We start from the raw sequence: 15,829 nt of genomic DNA, 5'->3' as shown, positions 1-15,829 counted from the left end.
AGTCAGACTAACTGGCACCTCTGAAGAGTATAACTGTGCATATCTGTGCCCTGTAATGGACTGGCATCCCTGACAGGCTGGGCCCCAGCCTTGTGCCCTATGCTGCCTGGGACTGTTTCCATGCCTGAACAGGATAAGCAGTTGGAAGATAGATGGATGGATGTAATTCATAAGAATATTAACCCTAATTTTAGACCTAAATGCAGGCCTTTGGTCGCTGGTAATGAATATGCAATGAGAGGGAAAGTGGCACAAGAGGAAACGACCCCTGACCCCAACTAAATGAGACCCCAACTGCATTGTCCCGAGCTTGCAAAATAAATATATAAATAAAATGGATGGAGGTAAAAACAAAAGTTTTAAAAATAATCAGAGATTTTAGGTTTCTGTCCCTGGGGGGTTACAGAGGATTATTAGAAAACGAGCTGAATGGCTTCAGCAGAAAACTATCCTTGGGTAGGAATGCCAATCCCCAGACGGTGTGACTCGAGTTGCGTGAAGGCAACTTGTTAAAAACATAAAAATTCCAGGATAGAGAATGAAGCACTGCACCTGCACCAGCGTGGCAGACAGGGGGTGAGAGTGAGTCACTGAGCCCCGAATCACGGCCCTGCTCTGGACCTTGGGGTAAAAGGAATGGGGGGGACGAGTCACCAAAATTTGGCCAAGGAGCATCGCCAGTGAACAGGTGACGACAGCCGCTAAGAAGCGCCACCCTGCTGACGTAACGGGCCGCGACGCGCCCCCCCCCCCACTCAAGCAAGGCCTCACACTGCATGCAATTAGCTTCCTGTGAAAAAGGAGAGTCTGTGAGGTCAATTAAAAAAAAAAAAAAAAAAAAAACACCAACTAGGCCTGCATAATTGAGCAGGATATTTAACAGTGTTTTACTGTCTGAGAAGTAGGTCAAACGGGACGCGGGGGCGAATATCCCAGGCACACAGGTTACAGTAATGGGTGCTTTACTGCTCGACAACTGCTCCGGCACTCCCAACACGGCTTACGCTCCGTTCAAAGAGGCCTACCTTCATCTTCTCCAGAGGTGGGTACATCAGGTCTAGAGAGTAAAAAAAAAATCCACACCAAGATTTTGTTTCAACTAACCAGTTCAGTATAAAGAGTAGAGTCACAGTCACAGAGTACTCAGCTGATTGGTTGAAATGAAATCTTACTCTGGAGTCTTACTCTCTGGACCTGAACTACCCAACTCTGATCATCTCCTATATGGATGGGGGTGGGGCTGTTTAAATAAGCAGCATTCAGGGAGGCATGAACATTGGGCTTGAAGTCAAAGGAAATAACAGAATATTAATTAAAAGGTGATGTGAGATAAGTGAGCTAGTTCCCCCCCCCCCCCCCCCCTCGAATTTAGAACAGGCAGAGGGATCTGGAGCCAAAGCCAGGCAAATCCAATACTCTCTCTGGGGGCCCATTCTGACTAAAAATGCCCCCCAACTGATGGGTTGTGATCGGACCAGCATGTTCCAGCAGGAATGGCTCCACACTTCAAAATCTCACATAAACCTCGTTTAGTGAACAAAAATGAATGTCATCACCGAACATCTTCAGTGGGACATCAGTATGGTTTAACAAGATTTAACAAGGTGAGGACTGACACCAAGCAGGAAGAAAATACAAGACAAACGGCGAAGAGATCAAGGCGAACCCCTATGCGATGTCAACTTCCATCTCCTGTTCCCCAAAACTAAATCTGGATTCGTCCAAAGACATCATCAATGAGGTGCAGGTCGACACAAAATGCCAGGCGGAGCCGGGTGAGAAATTACTAAGGAGGTATAAACGTGGCAATCAGTTGGGGTGGGGGGGCCAGAGGCCACAGAGAGCTCGCCCCCACTCGGGCAGCCCTAAGCTCCGGCGGTCAATCAGCTGGAAAAAAATAGCTATTGTGATTTTTAACAAGAAAGAAAAGTGATGGGGTCACATTTTCACAGGAAATACATCCAAAATGAGAAAGTGACTGCCATCCATTTTAAGCACACAGAGAGTTTCAAACCGGTGACCACGGTAAATGAAACGGAGTTATTACGCAGGAATGAGGCTGAAACCCAAGGGTGACTCCAGTTTAATGACTAACATTTTTACTTTCTTTGCCCCTGTATGATATGCCGGCAGAATTGCTCGGCTCTGCCGAACGCTTAACTCGCCACAAAAGCTAATAACTATCTAGCTTTAGTGTGGACAGCTCCAGAATACATCACTCCATGCAGCGGAGCGTGCGAGAGTCTCGCCGCTGTCACCGCCGCCCCGTCAGGCATGCAAATGCGTCACCGGATAAAGCAAATCACCATGAAGGATAACAGTTACAGCGATGGCAGTGGGATTACGATTCAGACACTGATAGCGAGTGTGAGAAAACCATCAGTCCATTTAGCCAAGTAGATCAGGCTGGGCGTAATGAGGGGCATTCGCGGGCCATGTGTCCCCACTGCCAAGCACCATCTACCAAGGACAATATCTTTTATTTTGCTTTAATTTTTATAAAAAAAAATTTTTTTTATAGACATTCAGTGTAAAATGAAGAAGTCTGGTCTCTCCCCGAAGTGTGTCTATGGATCGTCTGCTTAACCACAGCCCCGCCCCCCCCCGATCAACAACCCTCCCCACCCCCCAAAGTTTAATTGAGTTAATTGAGGTGACCTGAGGCAATTGTATGATTTTTTTTAAGGCTGGGTGGCATACAAGGGCCATAATTTAAACAGAAGGGCTGACCTCATCATTAGCCAGTGATATGTTTGGAATGGGGGAGTGACTGGGGATGGGGTTCTCTGGGGGCCAATCAGCTTCCAAAGCACCTACACTCGGTATTCAGTGTCCTTGATTGGCTGGGAGTTGGGAGGAAGCAAAAACGTGGACTGTCTGAGGGTCCCGAAGGACTGGGTTGGAACACACTGCTCTAGATGGGATGCCAGCTCATTACAAGACACACAAACTCCATCACGCACTATGGGCAACAAATGCCGCAACCTTACTCAGCAGATCAAGATCATGAGGGAAACACCATGAAAATAATACAATTACAGAAAACCACAGCATGCTTTAGTCAAACCAGACATGGCTGGGCCACAAGAATGCAATTAGCAGGAACAGCCATAAGGTCATTTATGTTGGTGAGGATAACATTTTGGTTAATCGCCCAACTTTAGTATGATGCTGAGGTTTACTGGATGCGACAAGTTTGTTTAAAGCATATTGCCAATTAAAATGTTCAGATTAGCTTGCTGATGTAGTCCAAGAAAAGCCAGATGAGGATGGAGAAGACCGTCAGGCAGCTCGCAGCAAACGGCCAAATTGGCTGGAGTAGCTCCCAGGAATAATAAATATACAATTACTGAAATGTTTATACCAACAACGTGTCTTCATAAGACAATAATTCCGGGAGAATTCCTTTATAATCCATTATCAATCCATTTTTCCTGAAGAAGGAAAAGCAAAAAGATTCAAAGCCATAGCAAAGCAGGTAAATTGTGTAAAATAAGCAGCAAAACAAAAATCACAGCATGACTTTAATGAGTAATGTGGCTGCTGCCTCATGAGTCTATATTTGTAAAGCTGCACAACTGATGCAACGTGATGAAGACATAACCCATTGCGTTCTTCTGAGTTCTCCTTTAGGTGCAGATAACAATAGACCCAAGGAAGAGATTTCATGTAGAACATCTAGAAGCCAGCTTTCACCTGTCATTTTACGGGCCCCCCTTGGATGAAAGAGCCCTTGAAAAAAATTAAAAATAAAAACAGGCAGGTAAGGCTTTCAGAGGCAGGTAAGGCTTTCAGAGGCAGGCTGAAAACCACACTGTGCCATTTGCCAAGTCAAGTATAACTGAAGTGTAAGGAAGAAGTAACACAATACCAGGGACCGGCAACCTGAATTAGTCCATAAACTGACAGCGCTCTCCAGAACCCTCTGTGTGAGAATTTCAGGATCATCAAGAATACTAGAGAAGTCTATACTGTGAACAGTCTCTCTCAGTTCCCAGGAAAGCAAATAATTCTACAATTTCATGCATTTCAGATTTTAATGGGTGGAAAGTAGCAGCAATTTCAACCAATGACCCAAAGCCAACACACTATTTCTTCATCAAGAGTCTGTAGCCAGCTAAGTAGCTAACCCAATTCGGCAAGTGGGTAGCCAGGGCCAACTCTCTTGCTTTAGAGTGTCTCCATGCTACTAGGCAACCAGAATGCCTTGAACTTGACATTTCTGGCTCCAAGCAAAGACTTAAAGGGTGAAAACTTGCCAACCAAAAAGACCAACGCAGAAGCCCGATTACACACACAGACCAAAGTAACTTCAGCCAATACCCAGCTGTCTCCCCATCTCCCCACATGAACGACCATATTTAATGAGCACTCAGGCTTTGGGGATTGCTGTTACTAGTCCTCCAACGTCCCAGGCTGGTGTACGATGAGGAATCAATTCCAGCTTATTCCAGGGTGGCTTAATTAGTGCCGTGTAACTATGCAGTCAGCTGAAAATATCTAACAACCTGCTCAAATTCCAAAATATCTTGAAAGCCAAGGCCTTTTCTGAGTTTGACCGACTTTGAGAACTGGTGAGAATGTCCAGGATGATATTCCTTTGTTTTTCTGCGAATGCGTGCCATGTCCCTGACAAAGAGTTGACAGTTAGTCTTTACAAAATAATGCAAACTCTGGAAATGCATGGGAAATGTGGCTCTAGGATCAGCCAGACTCTCTGGCAGGTCGGATGTTGTGCCCTGGGTCTTGCCACACGGTGACCCTCTGTACCGCACGGCAGGATCAGATAATGAGCTTTATCCACTGCGTCAAGTCTGTGCATCTACTGATAAGCCCCCACCACTATACCCCCCCCCCATCCCCACCAACTCCCACAGCACCTCCCTCATCAAGTCAACCAGCAGCCAAATCAGACGCCAAGTGGATAAAGCGAGGGGGGAGAAGTGACCTGATTGCTGCGAGGATCTGAAAGTCTGATTTGAATATCTGATTCCCGTTAGAAGGTCGCCAGATGATGCCGGCTTGCAATCAGTGAGAAGCACTGGCCCCAATCACAACTTCTACCTGAACCTCATCACCGCAAACCCCCTCAGGCCTCGAACTCCCTGCTGCTGCCCCGAATTTCCCGCTTACCGACATTTCCACTCCCGCACGTTAGCGTAAATCAGAGGACACCTACGGCCCGAGGTCAAGGCAGAGTTGAACGCCAGCAGAGCACGAGCTGAACGAGAGCCGCGGTTACCTTGCCTGACATCCCTGGGCGCTACGGCGATGACGTTCTTGGAGTGCAGCTCAGTGACGCAGCAGCTGTCGGGCGTCTCCAAGAAGAAGCCGGACGAAGACGATGAGGCTGTGTCGTTGTGGGGCGTGGCGGGCAGTAGTGGAAGGGGCGGGGCCACATCGGGGCAAGCGCAGCCTGTCTGCGTGAGGCCGCAGCGCTCGCCAGGGCGACCCACGTGCAGACACTCCTCGAACCAGCGGCACAGCACAGCGCAGGTGAAGCGGCTGGAGTTCTCGTTATTGACAAGTAGCAGCTCCACCAGGCCGAACGCAAGGGTCTCAGCGCCGACCGGTGCCTCCCCTGGCTCCGGCTCACCAGCCAGGCACAGCTGGACGAAGTTCTTGTCGAACTGTAGGAAAGTATGGGCGCCGGTGCCCCGACACAGCTCCACCACCTCTGGGGGGCGCTGCTCGGCCGGCGGAGGGACGGCACACGTCTGGTTGGCGAGGTAGTGGTCCAGCGCCAGCACGGAGGGCTGGAAGCTCAGGCAGGCTCCCGCGTGACGGTTGAAGCGGAAGTAGAGGGAGTATTTGGTGGGGTCAGGGTTCTCCACGGTCCAGGAGCAGCCTGCGGCCAGGGTGGGGAAGAGGTCCCTGAGAGAGAAGGAGCCGTACAGCACCCCTGCCGCAAGCGAGGAGCAGGGGGGACCCTGGCCCGGCAGCTCCGTAGGCCAGGCCAGTGCGAGAAGGGACAACAGCACAGACAGACAGAGCCGGCCAGCAGTGTTCATCCTATGTCATTTGTCCTGTGGAGAGACAGAAGTGCATCACAGTCAGAAAAATCGCTGCTGGTATCATCATCATCACCACGACCACCAAAATCATCACCATCATCATCACCACAACCATCATCGTCATCATCACCACCATTATTGTCATCATCATCATCACATCCACCACCACCATCGTCGTCATCATCATCATCATCACCACCACCATCATCAACATCATCATCATCACCACGACCACCAAAATCATCACCATCATCATCACCACAACCATCATCGTCATCATCACCACCATCATTGTCATCATCATCATCACATCCACCACCACCATCGTCGTCATCATCATCATCATCACCACCACCATCATCGTCATCAACATCATCACCACGACCACCATAATCATCACCATCATCATCACCACAACCATCATCGTCATCACCACCACCATCATTGTCATCATCATCATCATCATCATCACCACAACCACCACCACCATCGTCGTCATCATCATCAACACCACCACCATCATCGTCATCATCATCATCATCACCAAGACCACCATCATCATCGTCATTGCCATCACCAACATCATCATCACCACTATCATCACCACCATCATCATCGTCATTACCATCACCAACAACATCATCACCACTATCATCACCACCATCATCATCGTCATTACCATCACCAACAACATCATCACCACCACTATCATCATCACCATAATCATGATCATCACCGTTATCATCTGTTTTGCCACTAGTACAGGTGAGGTGAAAGTCCAGCCTAGACGCTGACTGCATTTTCCCAACTCGCATTTCATAGGACAGCAGACAAATTTTTATTTATTTTTTTACACGAGCCCTCCACGTCACCCCAGAACACCACCTTCCAGGTGCAGCAGGTGGCGCTCTCCCTGGGAGCAGAACCATGTGTACAGATGGAAGTTCAGCTGCTTATGCCCAGAGCAACCCCTGAGCCCTCGTGTGACACAATCAGCTGCTCTGATGACTTAGCCAGAGAGAGGCTGGATATGACCCATTATCCCAGTGCCCAGGGAAATCTACCCCCCACCCCACAGTCACCCCACTCTCACACTCTCTCTCTCTCTCTCTCTCTCTCTCTTTCTCGCTCTCTCTCTAAGGTATCCTTGAACTCACATGCCAAACGTAAAACATTAACATAATGAACATGAAGAAAGCTACAGTTGCCGTTCCTGTCAGCTTTTTTGCTCCTCGACTTCATTGCAGTCTCATGTAGACGCAGATGCACACACGCCCACGTGAAACAGACTGAAGTCAGTTACTGCCATTCTGTGGCATGAAACAGTGCTACAGTGTTTGTAGTTGGAGCAGCTGGATATGTTAACTTCAACTAATTAAACGCTTTTTATGTATCAATTAGTACAGATTTATATGGATACTAATAGATTGAGGTCATACAGTACGCACTCATGGAACCAACGCTCGAATCAGAAATTCACGCAACAAATGCTCGCGGCCTTTCTAGAACAGGCCAGTCAGTCTTCATCTCAGCAACACCTTGCTCCATTGGTTAACAGCCAAAACAAAATGGAATTCAGGTGAGAAATTTCCCATAAGCAAGCAAGTCACTCAGGGCACATTTAACGGAGTCCATCTCATCCATAGCACCTGCACATGGCTGCATTACAGTCTTACAATCCCATATTTTGGGACAACATTGCATCACCATTGGGGATTAAATGCAATATGCGTTCCCTGAAGCTGACTAAAAGAAAAGAGGACCGAAATCAGTCAGGAAAGCTTTTTTCAGAGCAAGTCCCTCCCCAGTGACTGGGGTTGATAAATATGGCATTGAGTTCTGGCCCATCTGCTCGGTTTTGCCATCAGCCATCGTGCGTCCAGGTAAAATGCCAGACCATGTTTGAATGTCACATTTGGTTTCCTTTGCACGCCGCGCAACATTTATGTTTAATTACAGACTTCCCGGGCTCCAAATTGCATAAATACAAAACACACAAACAAACCCAAGAATGGTTAGCGTGTAAATCTCCCGGAACAAATAATTCACAAATAACAGCTATTTTCTTACACCCGTCATACACAATAGTTCTCAGTGAGCTGCATCACAAACAACTAACCTCAAAATTTCATATTGTAATCAGAAATAATAAAAACACTTTTGAAATCAGAATTAATACGAGTATCACCGCCGTGGCTGCTCTGCCTTCCTGCCACAGAGAAATTCAATTATCTTCTGACAATGAGCTTCTCATTATGGTCTAAACGGGTGACGTTCTTAACCAAAGTGGCAGCATTTTCATTCATCATGGAGCATAATTATCAGCACGCAGGCTGCCAACGGGGACAACGGCGTCGCCGGCGGGTTCCGAGAGGAGAGCTGCAGCACCAAGGCAATGTGATCCCCCGCTAACTGAACCGTGACAGGACGGGCTCGCACTCCACGCGACTCCCTGCCTCGCTGCCGCTCCCCCCCCCCCCCCCGGCTGGGGAAACCCCAGGCAGCTCCTTTCCACGTCAGACCCCACCGCTGTATAATTCTACAGATGGTCCCGAGACTCGTTACCCCTCAGGGTGTTTTAACACGTGTGACACCATTTCAAGGGCAATGAGCCAACGATAACCAAGAAGCGCTTTTACAGTCTGTCGTGTTTACTGTGAATCAGTGAGATTCGGAAGTTATTAGTACAGTAAAATCGCTGCAATATGACCGGCACAATTCTAAAATATCAGTATAAAATAATAGTAATAGTAAGAAACAGCACTCTTATTTTACGTCTTACAGTAAACTATATAAACAGGGTTTCCAATTTTGGTCAGCTGCCTGGAATGAGATTTTCAATTCGGGACACATCTGCACACACACACGCACTCGTATTCACATGTATGTAACGGTTTTATTACCTTGTACATAGTCTGTATAGTTTGCAGACTTCCCCAATGCTTTAGATGTAGCTAATTTTAGGTTTATAATGGAATAATATAGATTTGCCATAAGATTTCTTGCGTGAGAGTCTGAAAGCGTGAGCGTCAGGCCAGGTGTGTGAGAGTCAGCAGCCCTGCATTATAACAGAAACAGCCCTGTGTCGTACCCGAGCCAGGACCAGCGCATACCCATGCAGCAGCACCAGCGCATACCCACGCAGCAGCAGACTTTGGTGATCTTTACGCTGGTTACTGTTAGCTGACGATTCCTTGAGCATGACAGAGACACTGCACCGTGTAAGAGTAGCAGTCAATAATCATTAGTGCGTGTTTAAAAGGATTAGGGTTTAAATAATGTTATAATTCAGTATTTTTTAAGAGTGACCTTGCAAATAGTACTTTTCCAGAACGTAAGGTAACTATTCATTACTGCCTCCCTTCCCCATATTGCTGGATAGGAGAGCTTTTACTGAATTCAGTTTTAAGATCTATCATGTCAATATTTCTACGTGTCAATGATGGGGAGAGGCCGAAATGACAGACGCTGCGTTAATGACCTCTGGTCATTATCAGCAATTAATGAGTCGGGCAACAATGTGTCCAGTAAGCCTTCCCAGAGGTACGTGTCTCACACTTAAATCCATTGTACCGATAATGAAGCGTTCATTATCTACTGCTGATCAGCCACTTTGCTCACCCCTCACTCCGACCAATGGCTTGCTGTCTTGCTTCTCTCTTACGAGTCACTCACTCACGCTGCTGTCACCTTCTATCCATCCACACTTACATTTTCAAAAGCACTTCAAAATTTTAAAGCGCATCCCCCTTAACAAAGCTGTCATGCCACTTTACACGTGATATGCATTTTATTCAACTACACAATGTTGCAAATTGACATTATCCAGAAACATAGACCGTAGGCTTATACCGACACATAGACCGTAGGCCGATCCAGACACATAGACCTTAAGGCAAGGCTAGGCCATGAAAACTAGGGCCCCCCATGAAGTTACATTTATGGATATAAGACAATCTGATCATTTAAATTATAGCATTTCTTTTTCAGCCATTTTACTGTTCAGGATAGACGAAGTTGGCCCCCCGCCATCCTGGCTATAATGGATTATTCCTATTTTGAGACATTGCACTACCGCATTCACACTGGGGCTAGTGGTACTGGTTGTTTCACTGCGAACTGGCACAAGGTAGCCTAACAAGAAGAAAACAGCACAGAGATTAACATGACCGGTCCTGTGTCTTTGATACCACCCCACTAGAGTGGTAGACAAATTATGAACGGACATGGAGAGAACACAATTCAACAAACGTATGTAAAATTCAACAATACCCTTAGCCTCAGAGACAGAGGAAGGTATAGGACAGGTTTATTTAACTCACGGTCCTCGAGGTCCGAGCACTGCTGGTTTTCCAGCCTTCCTTTACCTGTCAATCAGGTGTGAAGCCTCTGACCAGTCAGAATCAGTCATTATTAAACAACTACCTGGGAGAACTGAAAACACGGCCTGGATTTGGAATCGAGGTCCAGAGTTGAAGAACCCTGGTATAGGCTATCCCAGCCTAGGGTCACGGCAAAAGAGGCAAACAGTTCAACTTCTTAAATTTGGCCGATCAACCTGCAGGCTATGTCCCCCTCCCCCCCATCGCTGAATCTTACCTTCCACACTCCCGCCCCCACCCTGATTGCTAAGCTTTACCGCTGGTACCCCACGCTCTGATTAGCATATTATTGATGTTCCATCGTTTTTAATTCCCTCTGCTTTCTCTTTCGGCTGCAAAAAAAAGTTCAAATACCCCCCTTAGGGGCCCCTGCCCATGTCAGGCTGCCCCCCCCCAGAGAAGTTGGTACGTCCCTAACATAGTTATGCATATTCATATAACATTATCATTTCAGCAGGGTCTAGTGTCGCAGTTTTCAGCCTTTTTTAAACCACGGACGCCCAAATGAAAGGAGAGCAGAACTGCACCCCCACCACTAATGTGTGCCAACATAAATAACTAAGAGTCACAGACTATTTTAGGCTCGAACATTTGGCTTGAACATTATGTGGCTGATGTTACCGACTTTTTATCAATTTGTGATGCGTCTCTCGGAACCTCCTGAGACTCCCCCCAAACCCCCCTGGGGGGGTTAAAAACCCTAGATGTCAGATATTAAAAACATCTGAATCGTAATAAATTTCTAATTTAAGTTCTCATTAATGTAGGTCAAACTGCAACCATTCTTTGCTTTTTCTCAGTATATATTACATAACATATAAATTAAATTCACATCAACTAATCTTTGGACTTCAGGTTTTTCTTGACACACTCAACATGTCTTTGAAATCCAGTGGGCCTTGATTAATTTATTGTGCTTTCAAATTGAATTTCAGAATAATTCATTCAAATTGAATTTCAGAATAATTAATTTTTGAAGGCAATGCTGTCCATGACATTGCTAGTAGAATGGTCACAGATACAATGGATAGACTAACTCTGGTCAGCTAGCAACCACTGAGCATGGGAGATCAGGGTATTTTGGCTAAAGGTGTTGTGGTGACATAATGTAACGCCAGGATCAGCCTAGGATTTATCTGGCATCCGTTACCGGTCTCCCACCTTGTCTGCCTGCGAGCATGAATAGATATATACAAAGATGGCATAATCCAGAGCGACCCACACAGAACACGGAGTACACAGACAATGCGAGAACAACAAAGCGATAAGCCCGATGCACGAGACGGAGATCCGCCCAGCGGCGAAAGGAGACGCGAGTATGATAATGCGTAATGAGCACCTTATCAAACGCTTACGACAATCTCCAGCTAATGGCTGGATGCTATAAAGAGCGTTGGCCGCTTAGGAGATGCAAGATGTCATATGGTGAGCTTCTGCGCTAACAGCCGCTCAGTCCGACAGCCCTAATTATGCTAAAGTTATTTAAGCCTTTCCACGGGCTGTTAACATTTATATATGCCGATCGGCGTTTCCAGTTTAGCCGAGGAAGTTCTGAGTAGTGCTCTGCCAGCACTGACCCCAACGACCTTTCAGCTACCGCTCAACCTTTACAAGGCCATATAAACAAGGGCCTGCGCTTCTCAGAAAGTCCAACCGCCGTGCACGAGTTTATGGGCCGAGTATGCAGGCTTCCTCCTTCCAGACTGGTAAAACCGGCCTTATTGGTCAGCTACCCTGTGCTTAATTTCAATTAGTCGGTTCCATTTAGCACAGAGGGCAGAGCTAACGAGTGATTAGAGGGTTTGGCATTTGAATTCCGGCTCTTTGCTGTTGCTCATTCACTCAGCGAGGCCCCATTTATAGCGCTGACATGACGAACACAGGAAGAAACATCACTACCTGAGACCTGCTGAGGAAAGAGCGCCCACCATCTAGCCCTTTGGCTAATTAAGCGGCTAGGATCATAGGTGATTCGAGGATTTTTTACTGGACGCTCTGTATATAAAACGACAGTGGCTCTCGCAGCATCATTCTAATGGCTGCGAAGTGTCTTTGCCCGTTTCCCCTGCGTTGTCTAACTTGATCACCACATTGTGAATAAGCCTCTGCAGGGGTACCCATGAAGTGTATTCCAAAGGACAGCAGCAGTTATGAGACACACAGATTATTATGACGTATGTTGCCACGGGGAGAGGCTGAATAAAGGGTCACAACTAAGACACAGAATTACAGTGAGAAAACATGCTTTGGAAATCCCGGCTCCAAACATCATCTCACGGGTCTCTCCAACAATGGGTCAACAAAGGGCTGGGGCCGCCGTGAGATTTGTCCCATCAGACACTCCGTGGGGTAGTGGACAACAAAAGCCTTTCTGGTTTTAATCTCTCGGCTGTGAAAAGGCAAGACAGAGAGACCCAGAGTCTTTGTGTCTCAAACAGGTCCTGGTGGCATTTCGAGGTCAGCCTTGGTCTGACTGTCACGGATGCATTGAGATTCTCTCCGCCCGTGACGTGGGGCACAAAGCTCAGATCTTTCCAGCTGCCTGAGGATCCCCAGGGTGCCAGCACAATTAAAAGTTCTCTGCTCTCATGAAAGGTGAGCTGAAGGTGCGCATTATCTCCTGCCAGACTGATGGCCCAACCCCCAAGCCAGCAATTTCATCCAATTTATCACATTGTGATTCTTGTGCTTCTGGGTAACATGAGCAGGGGTGGCAGGTGGTTTTGATGGGCTAGAGAAAAGACTGTGTCTCGACAGAGGTCAGAGGTCAAACATGACCGGAGGAGAGACCATGCACGCCAGCGCATGCAATGCATTGCATCCAGGTCGTCTTGTACAGGATTGACAGAACTGCAAACAGTGCAGCAGAGCTTAGACCTACTGTACATCCTGCATATCCTTCCCCACCCAAGAAAATAAACTGATTAGATCCTATGCATGTGAACCTCCTACACTGACATACCAAGGCAGAACATCCCAGGTCACAGGGGTCTGAAGCTTATCCTGGAAGCTACAGGCACAAGGCAGGGAATAACCCAGGACGGGGTGCCTGCCCATGGCAGGGCACACTCACCACTCACCATTCACACTCACCACTCACACTCAGCATTCACACTCACCATTCACACTCACCACTAACACTCAGCATTCACACTCACCACTAACACTCAGCATTCACACTCACCACTAACACTCAGCATTCACACTCACCATTCACACTCACCACTCACACTCAGCATTCACACTCACCATTCACACTCACCACTAACACTCAGCATTCACACTCACCATTCACACATCCTTCACACCTATGGGTAATTTGACAACTCCAAGTCACCTTAGCATGTTTTTAGACTGTGGGGGGAAACCGGGAACCCTGGAGGAAACCCCACATTGACATGGGGAGAACATGCAAAGTTCACACACACATACACATCCAGGTTGGACACTCAAACCTTAGCCCCAAAGGTGTCAGCAACAGTGCTGCTCACTGTGTCACCCCCAGTAATGGTATATTTTATGAAAATTGACTTGCCATAATTGAGTCTCTTAGGTTTATCTTGTCTTAGTTTATCTATGCTCGGTCTTCAATGAGTACACTATCATTTATCTACCCACGACACTCATGGGTAGACAGATAAAAAACTCTGAAGCCCCTTTTCTCAGTCTTGGTGTAGTTACTGTGTTTTACCTTTGTGTGTTAGTATACTTTCCTCCAGTATAGACCGTGATGATTAAAACAAGGTGGAGCATGTGACGTGCAGCAAAAAAGATGAGAAACACCTCCACACTTTGGAAGGGCTACTTTGCTCCTGGGTCAGCCGGGTTACAGACATCGATCTCTTCTGGACTGAGTGTGAAACGCTCCAACCATCTGTAAAATATTCCCTATTGCCGTGCGGGTGATGAGGTTCGATCGCACAGGTGTTTCTCACCTGCCCTGGATTCTCCACCGATTAAAATCTCCTGTCCTCCATCTGGTTGTTCTCAAAATTATTATTCTTTCAGACCGCTTGGGGTCAGGAGGACATGGCTTTCAATCTTCTGGATTAAGGGAGCAGAGAGGCAACGTTCACAGGGGCGAATGGAGAGGCAAGATGAGCTGACAGCTGTGCGAGGTGACAGGAGACCACTCTGGAGGAATGTGGGAGGCAGGCAGAGTGGGAGAGGGGCAGCAGGACTGTGCGTCCCTGGGGGAAGACTAAGCAGGTGCTGGAAGAGCCAGGAAGCCTCTCCTCTTTGGAGTTTTTCCCAAAGAAACAAGGCGTGATTCCACAGTCATTAATACCGCAGTGAAGCACAACGTGTCGAAGGTCAAGCAAGTCGCACTGCTTCACTGCGACTAAGCACCCCACAGATCTGTCAATGCCCCGAATGCACGACGGCGGCCATTTTGAGCACAAAACAGGCAGATGACGACCTCTGGGGGTCATCTCGCGTGGCAACTATCGCCGACGGCGACCGTCTCCACTCTTCTGAGATGGAATCGGACGGGAGAGCGCTATCGGCTAAGTCAGGCGACCGTTGGTTCGTGAGAGAAATGGGATGTCTCCCGCGAAGCTTCAAATGAGATCTCAGCGGAGATGTAAACATTAATAAGCAGATTGGGCCGCTGCCCTTATCTGGGGGGACTCGAGGACTCTTCCGACAGTGGCGGGCGTGCGACGCGGTACCTAACAAAGGTGGGACCGTCACTCGGCAGGTTCGTAGAAGTGCCGATTAAGTGAGCGGGAGCCCTAGTTCAATAGTGCCGTTATGATTACGTCCCCAAAGCAATTTCTACAAAGTAAAGGTCAGCCCTGGCTGACTGAATGCCGGCGCGCCGAAGGGAGCGGCACGCCGCTGTCGATTGTGACCTCTTTAATGCCGAGTCCCGGTGGAGCGCGGCTTTACTCGCTCATCCGCCTGCGAAGCTCGGTAATAAATTTGCACAGGACCTTGTAGGGCGACCCCCCCCCCCTTACGGGGCGAGCCGTTCGGCCCAGCGAGAGACTGCAGATGCGAGCCGCCGTCTAATTTACTTCTGGGGGCTTTTGTCCACTATTGCCAAGGGAGAGCAGGCTGATGTCCTGCGGATGGTGTCAGTGTAGGTGTGTTTTGTGGGGTGGGGGACAAGGTCTTAATGGTATGACTGGTGTTTCAATTCTATCAGAGGCCTTGGGGGGGGTCCCCTGGTGGCCAGCTATCATCTGGAGGGAGTGGCGACAAGAGCAGTGGGGGCCGGCACTGAATCTTGCACAATGGTCATTTTAAATTGGACCCACATCTTGTTTTTCTCTTATAGGAGCTCTTATGATGCCGCCCCCCCCCCTCCCCAATTTAACACTGGCTCCGATGCTGCCATATTCAATTAAATTCAATTCAATTTATTTTTGCATAATGCCAAGGTGCTATACATGGGTGTGTTGTGATACATTACGACATAATTAAGAC

General features: G+C 47.7%; 1 protein-coding gene across 12 annotated transcripts in view; it reads right to left on the bottom strand.

Moving 5' to 3' along the window:
* Positions 1-15,829, bottom strand: part of adgrb2 (adhesion G protein-coupled receptor B2) — a 211,889-nt gene that overhangs the window by 149,775 nt on the left and 46,285 nt on the right. For all 12 annotated transcript variants that reach the window (XR_002840637.2, XM_072705364.1, XM_023832061.2 and 9 more), the window contains one exon: positions 5,243-6,026. Coding sequence is in view for 11 of the 12 variants with exons in the window: in XM_072705364.1 (XP_072561465.1) it covers positions 5,243-6,011 (769 nt within the window). In the remaining variant the exon portion in view is untranslated. The remainder of the gene's footprint in view (positions 1-5,242; positions 6,027-15,829) is intronic.

Source organism: Paramormyrops kingsleyae, chromosome 23 (assembly GCF_048594095.1).
Source record: "Paramormyrops kingsleyae isolate MSU_618 chromosome 23, PKINGS_0.4, whole genome shotgun sequence".
NCBI classification, from domain to species: domain Eukaryota; kingdom Metazoa; phylum Chordata; class Actinopteri; order Osteoglossiformes; family Mormyridae; genus Paramormyrops; species Paramormyrops kingsleyae.
This window is presented reverse-complemented; position numbering and strand designations above follow the sequence as displayed.